Below are 17326 nucleotides of genomic sequence, written 5' to 3'. Positions count from 1 at the left end.
GCCGCGGGCAATGGGGACGGAATTGGACGAGGAGGAACCTGAAAAGATCGTTCTACGCCTAGCAAAGGTGCAGGACAGACCAACACACTTGTGTGTGGTGGTGGGAGTTTCTTGCGACCCTTTGGTGATGAGATCAAATGGTGGCCGGTTCAGATGATGCCAGGAATACATTAATGGCTCCTCCCGTCACCCAGTGGTCCCCGGCCACCATTTTTGCTGCTGCATGTGCTGGTGTGTAGGGGTTAAGAGGGGAAAATGGGAGTCAGGCTTGAGATGCGGGTACAGTAGCACATTAGCCTTTTTAAAGTGGATTTCAACAGCCTGAGACATACAGTTTTGAGTTACACTGTACACTAGATTAATGCATTAATCATGTATCTTGTGGGGCCACTGTACAATACTTTCTGCCCTCTCAAGCCTCAGTACTAAAAGAATTATAGTCCTGATTGGGTCCCTCTTGTTCCCTAAAATTGCTTTCGTGCTGACATGCTGTGTAGGCAAACTTGTCAACTGTCAGTTTGCACCTTTTCTTTCTGTTAAATTTTTTTTTTTTTTTTTCCCCATCATTCAAGCCTCTTCTAAAGAATGGTGACTGTTCCCATCTGTCTCGGTATCACCTAGCTACCTTCATCTCATATTTCATTAAGTCTTTGGCTTTGTTTACAACAAGAAGGCAGTTAAGAACCTTTCTCTTCACAGCTTGCTTATATGGACACCAGGAGGGGCATTCCACGTGATTTATTTTCTTTTACATCGGATCCTATGGCATCATCCTTTCAGGATTTGGGAGGAATCTTTGCTGTTGTACTAGGCATCTCAAAAGTCTTTGATTTTCAGACTGCCCTGTCACAGTTTCTATCCATCTTTCTGTGCCTTCATGTTTCCTTTCTGGGAAATGCCCAGAAAGGCTTTCCATGGTTATAGTACAGCAGAGGTAAGCCTTGCATCTACACTAAAGGGGGGAGGGGGGGACACAGTTGCCATAAGTCATAGAGAGTGCACAGTCAAAATGGCTGGAATAAGGAGAAGAAACAAGTCTGTCACTGGTCTGGCATCATTAAAGTGTGACAGTCACCTATTCCATCAACACTGCACAGATGAGTTTGGCATCCTGCACAAACAGTTTTTCAAGATTTGGGTTGTCGTGTGTCAGATCCTATGTAAAAATAATATACAATACCATGATGAGATTTTTGTTTTCCATGTGCATAAAAACCATGAAAGAAATTCATCTATCTGGAGAGTATACTGTACTGGTACTTCAGTACCAGTACAGTATATTCTCCTCTTAACCCACTGGGATACATCAGGTGTAAGCCTTGTGCCCTTCTAGCCTTTTTGGTATATGAAATTACTCCTGTGAGTGAAAGTACAGACATACACATAAAATTAAGGTATTCTGCATCACCTGCTTTCCTCAGTAAATATCAGAAATCCTTTATCAAAATACTGATTATAGCATGCATTATTTATACATAACTGCTGTACACATTATTCTGCATCATCTGCTTTCCTAAGTAAACACCAGAAATCCTGTATCAAAATACTGATTATAGCATGCTGATTTACCAATATTTATACATAACTGATGTATACATTGATATGGTTATGCTGATTGTTAAACAAGTACAGATGGGTCCCATTATACAAGCATCTGCTACAAGAGTATGATACGAGAATGGACAATTTAGACCCAAATTTGGTGAGATGAGCACAAAAATCCGATGTTGCAAGAAAATTATTTGGCTTGAGTGGAAAATCTGAGAAGCTCACCATTTCCCACCAAAGACTCAGCACGGCTGAGATGAGGTGTGTGAGAGGAGCTTGCAAGCCCCGTGCACCCCCCTCACCTCCTGTCCTCTCCTTCCACTCTCAGCCTTGTGCGCTCGCTCGTTTTCTCATACGCCACACAGCATGGATGTTGGAAGTACCTCATGTGTGCCCGTTACCATGAGTTTTTACTGTTCTCTATTGTCGTGCTGCAAACCCCAAATGCTAACGTAGTGCCTCTCAAGTGCACCCTTACCTCTGCAAGTGCAGTGCCCGCCAAGCTTGCTCATGTACCTATTACTGTACTTTCATCATGAAACTGGAAATTGTGAATCGTCACAAATGCGGTGAATGCCTGTCCAGCCTGTGCTATGCCTTGCCTTCCACCATATGCACCACAATCAGATTGTATGGAAAAGTGCGGGAAATTGCAGCAGGCGCAGCATTCGCCGTTTTCTCTCTTGTGCCTCGTTGAGAAAATGTAGCCAGCCCCAGAGGTGTTGGAGAGGCTTAGGGGTGACTCAGTCGGACAGTGCTGGTACTACTTTAAAAGTAAGTTTATACAGCATACTTTATTCATGCTATTCCTCCTTCCACTTACATACATGACCATGATTATGCATTATTATAGAACATATGGTAGTATTATAGGTGTGTATAAAGTGTTTGTAATATTAATCTGTAAAGTTAAAGTTACCTGGACCTGGGTTGGTGGGGGTCAGTTAACCTAACCCCATTTGTCCCCATAAATTATGTACTCCATTATACGAGTTTTTGTCATCCAAGCAATCTTCCGTTAACACATCCCACTCATATAAGTGGACCCACCCATACCAAATTGAAATTGAATGGTAATTACCCATTAATCCATTGCCTACTGATACCAGAAGTTTTTCACTCTGAAATAATCTTTTGGTAGCCAGACTATAGTATTAGTGTGTCATGCCTGAGAATGTGCTAACATTCTCATCATCTGTAAAGAAGATGCTAACTAACCCAGCCAACCCGTTCTGTTTTCTTGAATTTTCCGCAAAATTGAGTTCCGTAACCAGGGCTTCATATAAACAAAGTTTTTCCAGTATTTTGAGAAACTTTCCACTAAGTCCCTGAAGACAATAGTTAGGCTGAGTTTCTGACAATGCACACCCAAACCTAGCAAACTATGCTAACTCTCAGTGCTACATACAGCAGTCTGAACCTATAATTAATACCCCCACTTAAATGCATTATTGTGTACATATTAACATTGATATGTACAGTAATGACTTAGTAATAAAATATACACATACAATGAATAAGGTGAGGATAATAGTTTACCAAATGCAGCACTGTAGTATAGTAAATAGGGATAGCAAAATACTGTATGGCTTACCTCCAAAAGTAGGTGTTCTGCACTTGTTGCAGAAATATGCCTGACACAGGTAGCCATATTGGCCCCCCGAAACCGGTGGTTTAGTCACTGTTAAAGTCACCCTCCATCAGCACTAGAGGTAGTACTAGGGTGATGAAGGGGCTGGAGAGCATCAGGAAAGGTGTCGGTAATGGTGTAGGTGTCCCTTGGACAGGTTGAGGGCAGAGAGACTTCAGATTCATTTGAGGGAAGGCTAGAGGTGGATGGCATGGAAATGTCTGATGTGCAACTGTCCTTCCTTTTCTTTGGTTTACATGGTAGTGGTGGCTTGAAGAAGTCATCGATCTTGGCCTGCTTTGGGACATATATTCTAGATCTTCCTAATGCTGGTCCTCATTTCCCCTCAGGTGAGGGTAAAACACTTGGAGATCCTCATGATTGCTGTCAATGAGGAAATCCAGAAGTGTGTCAACACTGGCTTGGGATAGTCTGACCTTGCTGGTAGACTCCTGCACTTCCTTCTTAGCTGGTGCCTCCTCTGCAGTCACTTCTGCTACAGTTTCCTCTTTGGTCTGGATGTGGTAGCCAGGGTCACCAGCATCCATAGTCATCCATTCATGGATGTACTCCACGCCCACTTCAACCTCGCCTGCTCAGTGAAATACCTCCCTGCACTCATCTGTAGTGAAGCCCTGAAAATCTGCTGCATGTGCTCCCTCTGGCGAAATATTGCATTCCACCCGTGAATAAGTGTCCTGGTGGCCACAAGGTCCCATGCCTTCCTGATGTTAAGCACAGTGTCATGCATGTTATATTTCTTCCATGCTACAACACTGTGCTGCCCTCTGGTGTCCTGTCCTTCCTCTGGCTCCATCTCTACCACCAGAATGTCACCCAGCATCAGCCTCCTGTAATGCTGCTTGAAGATGTTGATGATTCCCTGGCTTAAGGCTGCATGATGGAAGTTGTGTTGGCAGGAAGGAACATGGCCTTGATTCTCCAACCATGGATAATTAGCACTTCCTCTGAGGGATGGGCAGGGGCCTGGTCCAGCAGCAACAAAGCCCTGACCTCATTTGGCTGCACATTTTACTCCTTCATTTGGTAGCCCTTGACTGAAGGCACGAAGCAGTAAAAAAACTAAGACTTGGTTATCCTGCCAGTGAACCAAGCCTAGGTATTGCTATCATAGTCCACAGGCACACTGCTGTATTCATGATGGGCCTCACTGCACGTGGTTGCTTTGCATTCCCCATCACCATTGGCCTCAGTCGGTGTGAAGCAATGGCATTTGCGCACAACAGCACAGACACCAGCGATTTGCACTGCTTATGGCCTGGCACACTGGATTGGGTTTTCTTGGCATGTGTGGTGTTAGGCAGGGCTTTCCAAAAAAGCCCAGTTTCATCAGCATTATAAATTTGCCAGTCCTGAAGGCCTGTCTCCCTTTTAATCTTCTCTAGTTCCTCAACGAAAGGCTGGGCACTTTCAAAGTCAGCATTGCACTTCTCACCCACAATTTTCCTGCATGTAATGTCAGCAGAGCAGGGCAGTGAAATAGCAGGGGACAGGGCAACTTGGAGGCAATTTGTTTGTGGCCACCCCTTACAGGATTAAGGCATCTGACAATAGACGGATAGTAATGTCATGTCGCCTACAAAATCTTGTTATCCACCCATCACTAGCCACAGAGTCCTCAATTCTGAGTTTCTCAGCAAACCTCAGTGCAGCACTCCTTATCTCAGGCCCATGCACAGGCAAGCCCTGGGCTCTTTTCTGCCTGTTCCAGCTGTACACCACTTTGTTTAATTTTTCAAACTTCGGTTTTTTCAGAGACGGCCTTTCTAACATTTCAGATTTTTCACTAACACTAGCACCCACCTCTGGCTGCAATTTCACTTTATTGATTTCGTCCTTGTGTTTGTGTAGGTCTTACACTTGGGTTTTCTTTACCCCATACTCCTTCATCACCGCCCTTGGGCATATTCCGTGCTCCATCTTCTCAATTATTTCCAATTTCAGGGCAAGAGAAAGCCTCACCCTTCCCTTCTTTTCCTGTACCATAGGCATGGTTCATTAAAGTTTTGGTTCACTGAATTTAAAAAAAAAAATAATAAATACAAAAAATATGGCCGCAATGCGAAATGAAAGCCACACAAATGCGAAGCCATTGCTAACAGTAGAGTGATCATGTGAATACTGTATACGCTGCACGATGTCACCCACTCCCCGCCATTACCACTACCCAGGCGAGTTGGCGGGGACATGTGGCAACAAAGCACTGCCAGCCAGGGGAGCGGTCTGCTATGGCCTCAATGATGCGCTCAATTTACGAAACTTTTTCCGATAATTTGATTTTCTGAACAGAACTTCCTTTAAGGACTAATTCCCAGTTATACGGAAATTTTCCTTTAAATGGGGGGAATGGGGAAAAAAAAAAATTTTTATCTCGGGCTTCTGCTATACAGTGCCCTCGCACAGCAAACGTATTCAGAATAAACAATTCACCTAGTGAACGAGCAGGGGGTAATCAGGTCCACAAAACCATAATGAACGAGTTGTACCCCGAGTAAATGAAATCGGTGGAAAGAGTAGGCCACTACCGCCAACTCCCATTTGAACGACCCCACTCCCCGCAGAAAACGCTGCACAAGAAGCCAGATCTGAGCAACCTTTTGAACAGAATCCAATGGAGGATGAAGATTTGTCTATGTCTATTTGCCTGCGCTCAGTAAAATTTTAGCAGCAACGTATATTCTGAGAGAAGAAGTCAAGGCAGTTGAAACCAGGTACCTTAGGACACAGGAAGTGCTCAGTGGAGTGAAAACCACTTTTTGTTTATCTATCTACCTATTGCCAGACGCCTCAATCCCGTTTGGGGTGGCCACAAACAAATCGCCTCCAAGTCGCCCTGTCCCCCGCCATTACACTAAAAGTCACAATATGGAAGGCAACAGAAGAAAACAAACACTCATCACATGCTTCTACCAAACTTAAGAACAACAGGAACCAGTTGCCTCTACATCGTCTGCTACACTTCCTGGGGAAGACGATGATGATGTGATGTCAGTGGAGTCATCTTTGGACTCTGAAGGTTTTATGGGAGAGGTGAATGATGTAGAGGCACGTGGGGATGTGGTTCAGTCAAGTGATGAGGGCGAGACTGGCGATGGGAACGAGGGAGTGGAAGGTGATGTGGCAGGGACAAACTAAGTGTATCTCCCTGCCTCGGAACCACCTGTATTCAAGCCAATCAGGGCCGCCATCTTCTTCATTTAAGGTAAGTAACCATTTGTTGTATATTTTATATATCTGAACTGTATGTGTCTGAAATGTGCCCTTTAGTAGATCTCCATGGCTCAAAAAGTGGACTTTGAGGGAGCGGTGCCGCCCATATGCTATTTTTCCCGTAAGATGTGTTGTTCACAGTGAACGAATTCACTTTAAACGAGCTTGTCTGCTGCCCACAGACTTGTTCACTGTGCAAGGGCACTGTATCAGTGTTCATTAAATCAAGCATCTACTGTATTTCTCATAAAACTAATGGAGTATAAAAACCCTTGTTTTGTCAGCAGACATGTGAAACTATCACAACTGAGCCTCATGCAAATTTATAATGCACAGGTATTACAACAGTTATTACCAGATGGGAATGGGCCATTCCCACTGCATGATTATTAACTCATAGTTGCACGAAATTCAGTTAATCTTATTTCGTACCTTATCACATCAGTTATGAAGACTCCAGCATGCTTACATGTATCGGTCTTGGTCACCAAATAGTGCCTCTTCATGCTGCTTGATCTCTGGCAGCCTCCGTATTCAGTCCCGTATCGTTGAGGTCACAGTCTATGACCTCATCCCAAATATTTTTCTGTCTGCTGCTTGCAGACCTACCCCCGGACATTCACCCATCTCATATTCCGCACCCAGTTGTCATCCTCCACCCTTGCAATACACCCAAACCATCTCGGTCAACCTCTCCTTCTGACAACACCAGTACATATAAGAAATAAATAAATAAATAATCCTACTAATATAAAACCAGCATGTAAGAGAAAAGGATAGCAAAAAGGAAGGCTCACCCCACCCACCACACTATCCAGTAAAACCAGCAGGAAAAAGATGGGGGAGGGAGGGGACATGTTTGTTAGAAAGAGTAATCAATCATGGAAATTTTATAGGAAAGGCAGAAAAGGAATAACTATGCACTGTTTTATCTAGTAAATAGATCTTTGTCAAATTAGAAAAAATGCATTGTAGCTTTTGATATCTACTGTTGATGAAGGGCTACATATCAGAAGTCACATGCAGTACAAAGCAATTATTATATTATTACCTGAATTCCCATTGTTCTTAAATACTCCTTTAGGTCACTTTCATTATCAACATATGCATCCAGTAAAATGTTTACTGCTTCATCAGCAAAGTTCAAGGAGAGAGCAAGGTCTTGAAGCTCAGATCTGGAGGCCTTTGCTTGAGTGCAGTGTATGAATAGGAAGACAAGTGCCCGCACTGCATCTTCTACCTGAAAATAAAGTTCAGTTATGAGAATTTTAAAAAATCACATTTCTATCTATCTGTCTAAAACCACACACCATAATCCCATAAGGGGTGGTCATTTGTCTTTGATATATTGTAGTAACTTTATGGGGAGGGGCACTAACCCTCTGCCAACCCTTGTTAACTCTTAGACTTTGACTGATATCTTTTTAGCCTGAAGTTTATTGGGATATCCTAGTAGTGTTACAGCAATTTGTGTGTGTGTGTGTGTGTGTGTGTGTGTGTGTGTGTGTGTGTGTGTGTGTGTGTGTGTGTGTGTGTATTTACCTAACTGTATTTACCTAATTGTGATATACAGGAAATGAGCTACGCTCGTGGGGTCCTGTCCCTTTTTCTTAGTAAGTCAAATTTAGCTTTTAAACTCGTGTAAGTTTTTAGATTGGACGATCTCTTTGTCCAGGCTATTCCACAGGCCTATACGTGTATAAGGGAAACTATATTTCTCGATATCCTTCAAGCAGCTTGGCTTCTTCAGTTTCATTCTGTGTCCTCTTGTTACTCTCTTATCTCATACAAACAGATCTTCTCAGTCAGTTTTGTCTACTCCCATCATGGTCCTGGACACTGCAGTCATGTCACTCCTCTCTCCTTTCCTCTAAGGAAGGCAAATCCAGCATTTCTAGCCTCTTTCTGTACGACATCTGCTAGACTGGGGACCATCTTGGTTGCTGTTCTTTGTATTCTCTAAGTCTTGTTTATATCTTTCTTTTTGTGTGGGGACCACACTACTGCTGCATATTCTAACCTGGCGCAGATCATGGCCATTATAAATTTTTTCATCATCTCCTTATCCATGTAATGAAATGCTACTCTTATGTTAGTCAAGAGTTTATACGTCTAACTGTCTTGTTAATGTTTTTCTGGTGACAAACTATCCTGGACCAGCACTCCCAAATCTTTCTCTTCTCTCGCTTTTGTGATTGGTTCATTAACCATCTAATAATTCAGTGATGGCCTCATGGTACTTTTACCAATTTCCAATATTTCACATTTCTTTGCATTGAATTTCATTTCCCACATCCGGCTCCAATCGTGTATCCTATCCAGATCCTCCTGCAACATTTTACAATCCTCCTCAACCTCTGCCTACCTCAAGATCTTTGCATCATCGGCAAACAGACTTGCATAACTGTTCACTTCATCTACCATATCATTTACGTAGATCAGGAACATTACTGGCGCCAACATCAACCCCTAAGGGACTCCACTTGTTTACTTCCCTCCATCCAGACATCCTGTCCTTTATTACTGTCCTCATTTGTCAGTCTCTCAAAAACTCTGTCATCCATTCCAGGAGGTTTCCCTTCAGTCCTTCTATATGCTCTAGTTTCCACATCAGTCGTTATGGGACACCTTGTCGAAGGCCTTCTCCAAATCTAAATACACACACTCCACCCAACCGTCTCTCCTGTAGTACGTCAATCGCTCTTGAGTAAAAGCTCAACAAGTTGGAAACACATGACCTTCCACTTCTGAATCCAAACTGACTTTCAGTCAACCTCTTCATCTCTTCCAGATATTTTATCCATCTATCTTTCAGGATTCTCTCACACAATTTTGCAACCATGCTGGTTAGGGACACTGGTCTATAATTCGCGGGTTCTTCCCTGTTTCCTTGATCAGTAGAGAGGTGGCCTGCAGTCCTACCGGACCCAGGTTCAAATCTCCGCTGGGGCAGGGAACAGTTTAAGGATTTGAATTTCATGAAAGCAGACTTTACTGATCTACCAAAAGACCTGCCGACATGTAGTAAAAATACCCCTGCTAATACCAATACACCAGTCCTATATGAGACAGCCCTAGCATGTATTCAATATGGATGGTGGGTGTTAGCGCCAAAGGGGTGACATGTATGGTATGTAGGAGGACTACTGGGCCTTGAGAGCAGGCTGTGAAGCCTGTGCCCAGAGTCAGACACATAAATATATATATATATATATATATATATATATATATATATATATATATATATATATAGGGGATAAGAAAAGGGCAGAGTATAAGAGAGAAGTGGAGGAACGATTGGGCAAATATGAATTGGAGCAGATGGGAGACGTGGAAGGTGTGTGAAGGATAGTTACAGAAGAAATATGTGCAGCATGTGATGTGGCGTGTGGAAGGAAGAGAAGACCTACGGGGGTGCAAGGAACAGCATGGTGGACTGAAGAGGTGAGACAGGCTGTGGCACAAAAGAAGAAAGCATACAATGAATGGATGAGAAATAGGGGCGTGGAAGAAGTTGACAGGCGGAAGAGAGAGTTATATGTAGAAAGAAAGAGAGAGGTGAAAAGATTAGTAAGAGAGAGTAAGAAGAGAGTGGATGAGGAATTTGGAAGGAATTTGAGTGTAAAGTGGAGGGACTGTAAGAAAATGTTCTGGAAAGAGGTGAAAAGAGTAAGACAGGGTGGAAGTGAAGTTAGCAGGGGAGTGAAAGATAAAAATGGTAGATTACTAGTGGAGAAGGGAGAAAAAGTGGCGCAGATGGAGAGAACACTTTAAGGAATTGTTGAACATAGAGGATGGAAATAATGCGAGTATAAGTGGCTAAGGAATGGCTGGGAGAAGGAGGGAGGTGAGAAGACAGGAAGAAATCAGTAGAATAGAAGTTGTGGAAGCAATGAAGAAAGTTAAATTGGGGAAAGCCCCAGGAATTGATGGAGTGTGTGGTGAAATGCTGAAGCATGGGGGAAAGATAGTAGTAGAATGGATGTGGAAGATGTGCAGATTAGCCTGGGAGGAAGGCAGAGTCCCGGAGGATTGGAAGTCAGGTATAATTATTCCCTTGTACAAAGGAAAAGAGGAAAAAGAAGTGTGTGGTAATCATAGGGGCATTTGTCTTCTTAGTATAATAGGAAAAGTGTATGGTAGGATACTTATTGACAGAGTTAGAGAAAGAACAGAGAAATTAGTTAGAGAAGAACATGGAGGCTTTAGGAAGGGAAGAGGTTGTGTAGATCAGATATTCATTCTTAGATCTTTAAGTTTCTAGAGAAGGGAAAGAAGTTGTATGCGGCTTTCATGGATTTGGAGAAAGCATATGACAGGGTGGATAGACAAGGATTGTGGAAAGTGTTAAGAATATATGGAGTAGATGGGAAGTTGTTCAATGCTGTGAAGAGTATGTACGATGGTGCGAAGGCTGCAGTGCGTGTGGATAGTGAACTAAGTGAATTTTTCTCTTTGAAAGTTGGGTTGAAACAGGGATGTGTCATGTCTCCATGGTTGTTCAATCTGTACATGGATTGGGTAATAAAAGAGGTACAAGGTAGGGTAGTGGATGTTGGAGTGGCCCTGGTGAGAGAGGCTAGTGTTTGGAAACTCCCTGTACTGTTGTTTGCAGATGATACTGTGTTGTTGAGTGAAGACGAAGGGGAGCTGCAAGCCTTGGTGGATGAGTTTGGGAGAGTGTGTAAGAAACGGAATCTAAAGGTGAATGTAGAGAAGAGTAAAGTGATGGTCTTTGAGAGAGGTGAAGTCAGTGAATGTACAGCGAGGTTGGATGGTGAGGAATTGGAAAATGTGAATACGTTTAAGTACTTGGGTAGTGTGATGAATAAGGATGGAGGTTTGGAGGGTGAAGTGCTTGAAAGGGTACAGCAGAGAAGAAAGGTTGCTGGTTCGTTGAAAGTAGTGATAAGAAACAGGGAAGTGAGCATGGAAGTGAAAAAGTTACTACATGACAGTATTGTGATACCAACTCTAACATATGGAAGTGAAGCTTGGACGTTGTTGGAAGGACACAAGTCAAGAGTGAGAGCAGTGGAAATGAGTTATTTAAGAGGAGCCTGTGGAGTCACATGGAGAGACAGGCTGACGAATGAGGATATAAAGGAGCGTTGTGGTGTGGATGTGGATGTGATAGGAAGCGTTATGAGGAACACACTGAGGTGGTTTGGCCATGTGGAGAGGATGAAGGGTGAAAGACTGACGAAGAGAGTGTATGTGATTGAGGTGGAGGTGGGAAGAGGGAGGGGGAGGGCGAGGATGAGATGGAGGGATGGGGTGGAGAGGTATATGAGAGGGGGGTGTGAGTTGGGAGCAGGGCAGTGAATTGGCGGGGGACAGGGCGACTTGGAGGCGATTTGTTTGTGGCCACCCCAAACGGGATTGAGGCGTCTGGCAATAGATAGATAGATAGATATATATATTGCTCATGTAATGCCACTCAGGAATGAGTGAGGCTGGTCACTCTCATCTTAAATGTCAGGACCAAATTGCCTAGCCCTGGGCTTCTACGCTCCTCATGGGGCAACATAGAACTGGATGATGGATGGATGGATATATATATATATATATATATATATATATATATATATATATATATATATATATATATAAATTGGTACCACATTTGCCCTCTTCCATTCTTGAGGGACTTTTCTTCTTCCAGAGAACAGACAATTAAACTGAGAATCTTATCTGCCAATTGTTCCCTGCATTGTTCTCTGCATGGGGGATGTGCGTATGGTCTAAGAAATGCAAAAGGGGAAAGGATACTCGAGTTTGAGGAGGCAACGGACATGATTGTGTGCAACACATATTTTAGGAAAAGAGACAGTAGGTTAATTACGTATGAGTCTGGGGGAAATAGCAGTCAGATAGATTATTTTCTGGATAGTAGGGCCGGTAGGAGGTTAGTGAGGGATGTTAAAGTTATAGGAAGTGAGGAGTGTGTGCAGCAGTACGAACTATTGATTTGTGATATGGTGCTTAAAGAACAAGTGATGAAAAAGAGGACTTATGTATCTAGGAGGAAAATATGGAAGCTGAAAAACCAAGTAGTAAGGGATGCCTTCTATAGCGAGTTGAGAGTGGTGGCTGAACAGGGAGCTGTAGACAGAGGTGTTAATGAACAGTACAGAGCCCTCAAGAACAATTTCTTGAGAGTTATTGATGTAACATGCGGTTGGACAGGAGGACCACCAAGACATAAAGTAACTTGGTGGTGGGATGAGGGTGTAGAAGCTGCAGTTAACCCGTCCTGTCCCGGAGACGTGAATTCACGTCCTCACATGATGTGCACTCATATCCCGGAGACGTGAATTAACGCGGCAACATTGCAAGGTCCCTAATTTGCACAATTTTCAATTTTCGCGAGTGATTTTTGGCATGTACACACGGGACACCTTCCTCTATTCCTCTACAAGATGCCAAGCAGGGACAATGCCTTACACCGCATAACCTCTCCCCCTCCCCCCTTGCACGCCTTTGTCTCGGCAATTCACCTGTTACCAGTGACCTGGCCAATAAAGACATTCAGGGCCAGAGTGATTCCCAAATCGATGACAATGTGGAGGACAAAGTTTACATAGCATTAGAGGAAGAAACAGTCAGAAATGACGATCAGGTAATGTGGGAAAAAAAGGTCATGAATGGTGATGAGTTAGTGAGTGAAACAATGCTTATAATGCCTATACTGTATTACTGTTTGAAAACCAATACAGTAATCCCACATATTTCGCGGTAGTTACGTTCTTGTATTCCCCGCGAAAATTCAATTCCGTGAATACTCTATTAACAATTGAATCTTACACTTGTATCCACCATGCTGCCCATCACACAGTCCACGTCCATACTGATTGCGAGACAATTCGCCGTCAGACAATTCCCCGTCAAAACATGGACGATTCCCCTTCAGAACAATTCGCACCCTGGACGATTCCCCGCCATTCTATAAATATACTAATCAATACTTTCATCAATATACTTATTATTAATTAATCAATACTTTAATAACTATATTTCAGGGGGATCCAGCAAAGTCTATGTTCAGTAGCGTAGGTTCTGGATATTACTTATTAGTTGCACCTTTAGTCAATAATTAACTTGTTTCTTCCTCGCTGTAGTCGCCTTTGAATTATATTCTAGCGTCACCCATAGCTATCTTCATTAATGAAGGCGAATTGTTTTGTGTTTGTTGTGACTGCGAATTGTCCCGAAACCTCCATACTCATCCCGAAATACCTTCTTACAAGATTGAAAGCACATACTCCATTATGAAGGAAAAACGTAAACACCGTACTGTAATACACAATTATCTACACATTTATTCACAAAACAGTACAAATTAAAAAGATGCATTAACTGGTGATAGCAAACACTCGCACGGTCGTTTCTTAGCTTGTCCAGTAACACAATTTTCTCTGCTAAGGTCATAACTTTTCTTGATCGTTTTGTCACTTTGGAGTTCTTACTAATTGTATTATTAGCCTTTGGTGAGGCTGGCTTACGTCCTGGGGCCATGTGGAAAGCAAGTGGGAGGCAAGAGGCTCATATCATAGTGTGGTTACAAGCACACCAACCACTTAAGACAGTCAGGCGTGGACTGAGGAATGCAGGACAGAGAGCAGTGTTGCCATATCCAAACAACGAAACTATGCTAGGGCAATGAAAAAATTATGCTAGATTGAGCAAATTTTTTCCAAGTAAAAAAAGAATTATGCTAACTTGAAGCTAAATGATAAAATTCTATACATATTCGTGCAACATATTAATTATGTATTGTTTACTATGAAAATATTAAAATGAACCTACATACAGTAAGAGGATAAATATCGGTATCTGCCCATACCGCTTTTTCCCACGAAACTTACGTTTTTCTGATGGATTTTGATGTGATTCATTCGATTTTGAGCATCATTTCCGTCGGAAATAACCAGATTTTGAGATATGACCCCCCCCCCATCCCCCTGAAATAATGGGGGATCTTTGGGGACTCGGGGGTTATAGGGAGGGGGGGAAACACAGAAAATGGTCATTTCCGACTGAAATGAAGCTGAAAATCGAATGAATCATACCAAAATCCATCGGAAAAACCTAGGTTTCATGGGTAAAGTACAAAGCTCAAACTTATCCTAACCTAACCGAACCAAACCGAACCTAACCTAACACCTAACCTAACCTAACCTAATCCAACCCAACCTAACCTAATCCAACCCAACCAAGCCCAAACTGAAAGTAACCAACTATTCAAACATCTTCTTACCTTATTCGTCTCTCTCTCTCTCTGATTTGTAGCTTTTATAAAATTATTCCAAAAATATTCCATTCCATTCTAAATTATGCTAGAATGATTCTAAAACTTCTAATATGCTAAAAAATATTCCAGACTCGAAAATTTGATCAAAATTATGCTAAAAGAATAAAATTATGCTAGATATGGTAACACTGGCAGAGGGGCCACGGGAAAGGGACAGAGGGTGGCGTGAGTTTACCGCGCTACAATTGGAAGCTGCGGGAATTTCAAATTTTTTGTTTTCTGTATATTCAAGGATATTTTTGTTCAACTTATTAATGCTAAGAAAATCCGCGAGAGGACAAAACCGTAGACAAAAAATCCGCAAAAAATGCGGGATTACTGTATACTCTTGTACTACATATAACTTCGTACCAAGTAAATAAATAAATACTGTTTATGAGTGGATAAAGGCTTGGTGGATGAGTTTGAGAGAGTGTGTAAGAAACGGAATCTAAAGGTGAATGTAGGGAAGAGTAAAGTGATGGTCTTTGAGAGAGGTGAAGTCAGTGAATGTACAGCAAGGTTGGATGGTGAGGAATTGGAAAATGTGAGTACGTTTAAGTACTTGGGTAGTGTGATGAGTAAGGATGGAGGTTTGGAGGGTGAAGTGCTTGAAAGGGTACAGCAGGGAAGAAAGGTTGCTGGTTCTTTGAAAGCAGTGATAAGAAACAGGGAAGTGAGCATGGAAGTGAAAAAGTTACTACATGACAGTATTGTGATACCAACTCTAACGTACGGAAGTGAAGCTTGGACGTTGTTGGAAGGACACAAGTCAAGAGTGAGAGCCGTGGAAATGAGTTATTTAAGAGGAGCCTGTGGAGTCACATGGAGAGACAGGCTGACGAATGAGGATATAAAGGAGCGTTGTGGTGTTGATGTGGATGTGATAGGAAGCGTTATGAGGAACACACTGAGGTGGTTTGGCCATGTGGAGAGGATGGAGGGTGAAAGACTGACGAAGAGAGTGTATGTGAGTGAGGTGGAGGGGGAAAGAGGGAGGGGGAGGCCGAGGATGAGATGGAGAGATGGGGTGGAGAGGTATATGAGAGAGGGGGGTGTGAGTTGGGAGCAGGGGAGTGAAATGGCGAGGGACAGGGCGACTTGGAGGCGATTTGTTTGTGGCCACCCCAAACGGGATTGAGGCGTCTGGCAATAGATAGACAGATAGATAGATAGAGTGGATAAAATAGTTACCCTCCCATAGAACTCATTTTCTTTGGTGCCAGCCTGTTAGAAAACCCAGTCAGGTAAGGAGGTACTTGTACCTGGATCGAGTATTTTAAACCTCAGGTGAGCGATTTCTCTATGAATTTTCGATGTTTCTCACCAAAAGCGAATGTTTGAGCCTAAAAAAAAAAAAAAAAAGGTCCAAAAATGTTGGGACTGGGGCGTACCACTGCCCAGAAAACGTCGGGATGGGACGGGTTAAGGAGAAAAGAAGGCTTTTCCGGGAGTGGAAGAAGGGTGGTAGCAAAGAGGAATATTTGGCTGCCAAGCGTAGGGCTAGAAGAGAGGTATACAGGGCAAAGTCTGAGTCACAGAGACTTTTACTTGATAACCTAAATCATGGGGAAAGGAAAAATATGATATTTAGGGTGGCAGGTCAAGTGAAGAGGGATAATCGGGATATTATAGGTGAGCAGTGTGTGAAGAATGATGAAGGAAGGGTAGTGGTGAACAGTGAGGATATTAAAGATGCATGGAGAGAGCATTATAACCGGTTGTTGAATGAGGAGTTTGACTGGGACAGGGAAGGTTTGGAGCCAGCAGATCCAGTGCCTGGCCCTTGGCCTTTGATTGATACTGCTACTGTGAGTGAGGCAATAGGCAGGATGAGAGTGGGGAAGGCAGCAGGTGTGTCTGGGTTGACTGCTGAAATGTTGAAGGCCTCAGGCAATATAGGGGTGAGTTTAGTCACTGACCTGATAAATAGGATTATTTATGAGTGTGTTGTCCCAGATGATTGGCTGAAGAGTGTAATTGTAAATGTGTATAAAGGGAAGGGTGATGCCCTGGAAAGAGGAAATTATAGAGGTATAAAGCTTTTAGATCAGATAATGAAGGTAATGGCGAGAGTTTTAGAAGGTATGATTAGAGAGAGAATGAATATTGATGAGATGCAGTTTGGGTGTATGCCAGGTACGGGGACCACTGATGCTATATTCATTGTTCGACAGCTTCAGGAAAAATATATTGGTAGGAGAAGGGATCTTTATTTTGTTTTTGTTGATTTGGAAAAGGCCTTTGACAGAGTCCCTAGAGAGGTGGTGAAGTGGGCAATGAGAAAGCTTGGCTTGGAGGAGTGGCTGGTTAGGGTGGTTATGGCTATGTATGTGGGTGCTCACACCCAGGTAAGAGTGAATGGAGATTTGAGTGATGAGTTTTCTGTGAATGTTGGTGTGCATCAGGGGTCAGTCTTGAGTCCCGTGTTGTTTATCATGGTACTCGAAGCCCTGTCACGTGACTTTAGAAACGGACTTCCGTGGGAGTTGTTGTATGCTGATGATTTGGTGTTGATTGCAGAGAACGAAAGGGAGGCGAAGGAAAGGTTGGAAGTGGAGAGATGGTATGGGGCACAAGGGTTTAAGGGTAAATGCAGATAAAACCAAAGTAATGATATCTAG

The 17326-nt window shown here is 42.9% G+C and overlaps 1 protein-coding gene across 1 annotated transcript in view; it reads right to left on the bottom strand.

Annotated features, from left to right (window-relative positions):
* Positions 1–17326, bottom strand: part of LOC145408109 (COMM domain-containing protein 2) — a 105799-nt gene that overhangs the window by 64564 nt on the left and 23909 nt on the right. The window contains exon 2 of the mRNA XM_080278916.1: positions 7461–7649. Coding sequence (XP_080135042.1) covers positions 7461–7649 — 189 coding nt within the window. The remainder of the gene's footprint in view (positions 1–7460; positions 7650–17326) is intronic.

The sequence above is a fragment of the Coenobita brevimanus genome, chromosome 75 (genome assembly GCF_032717465.1).
Source record: "Coenobita brevimanus isolate Jiangsu-jjx chromosome 75, ASM3271746v2, whole genome shotgun sequence".
In the NCBI taxonomy this organism is placed as follows: domain Eukaryota; kingdom Metazoa; phylum Arthropoda; class Malacostraca; order Decapoda; family Coenobitidae; genus Coenobita; species Coenobita brevimanus.
Note: the sequence above shows the minus strand (reverse complement) of the source record. Positions and strands in the feature narration are given on the sequence as shown.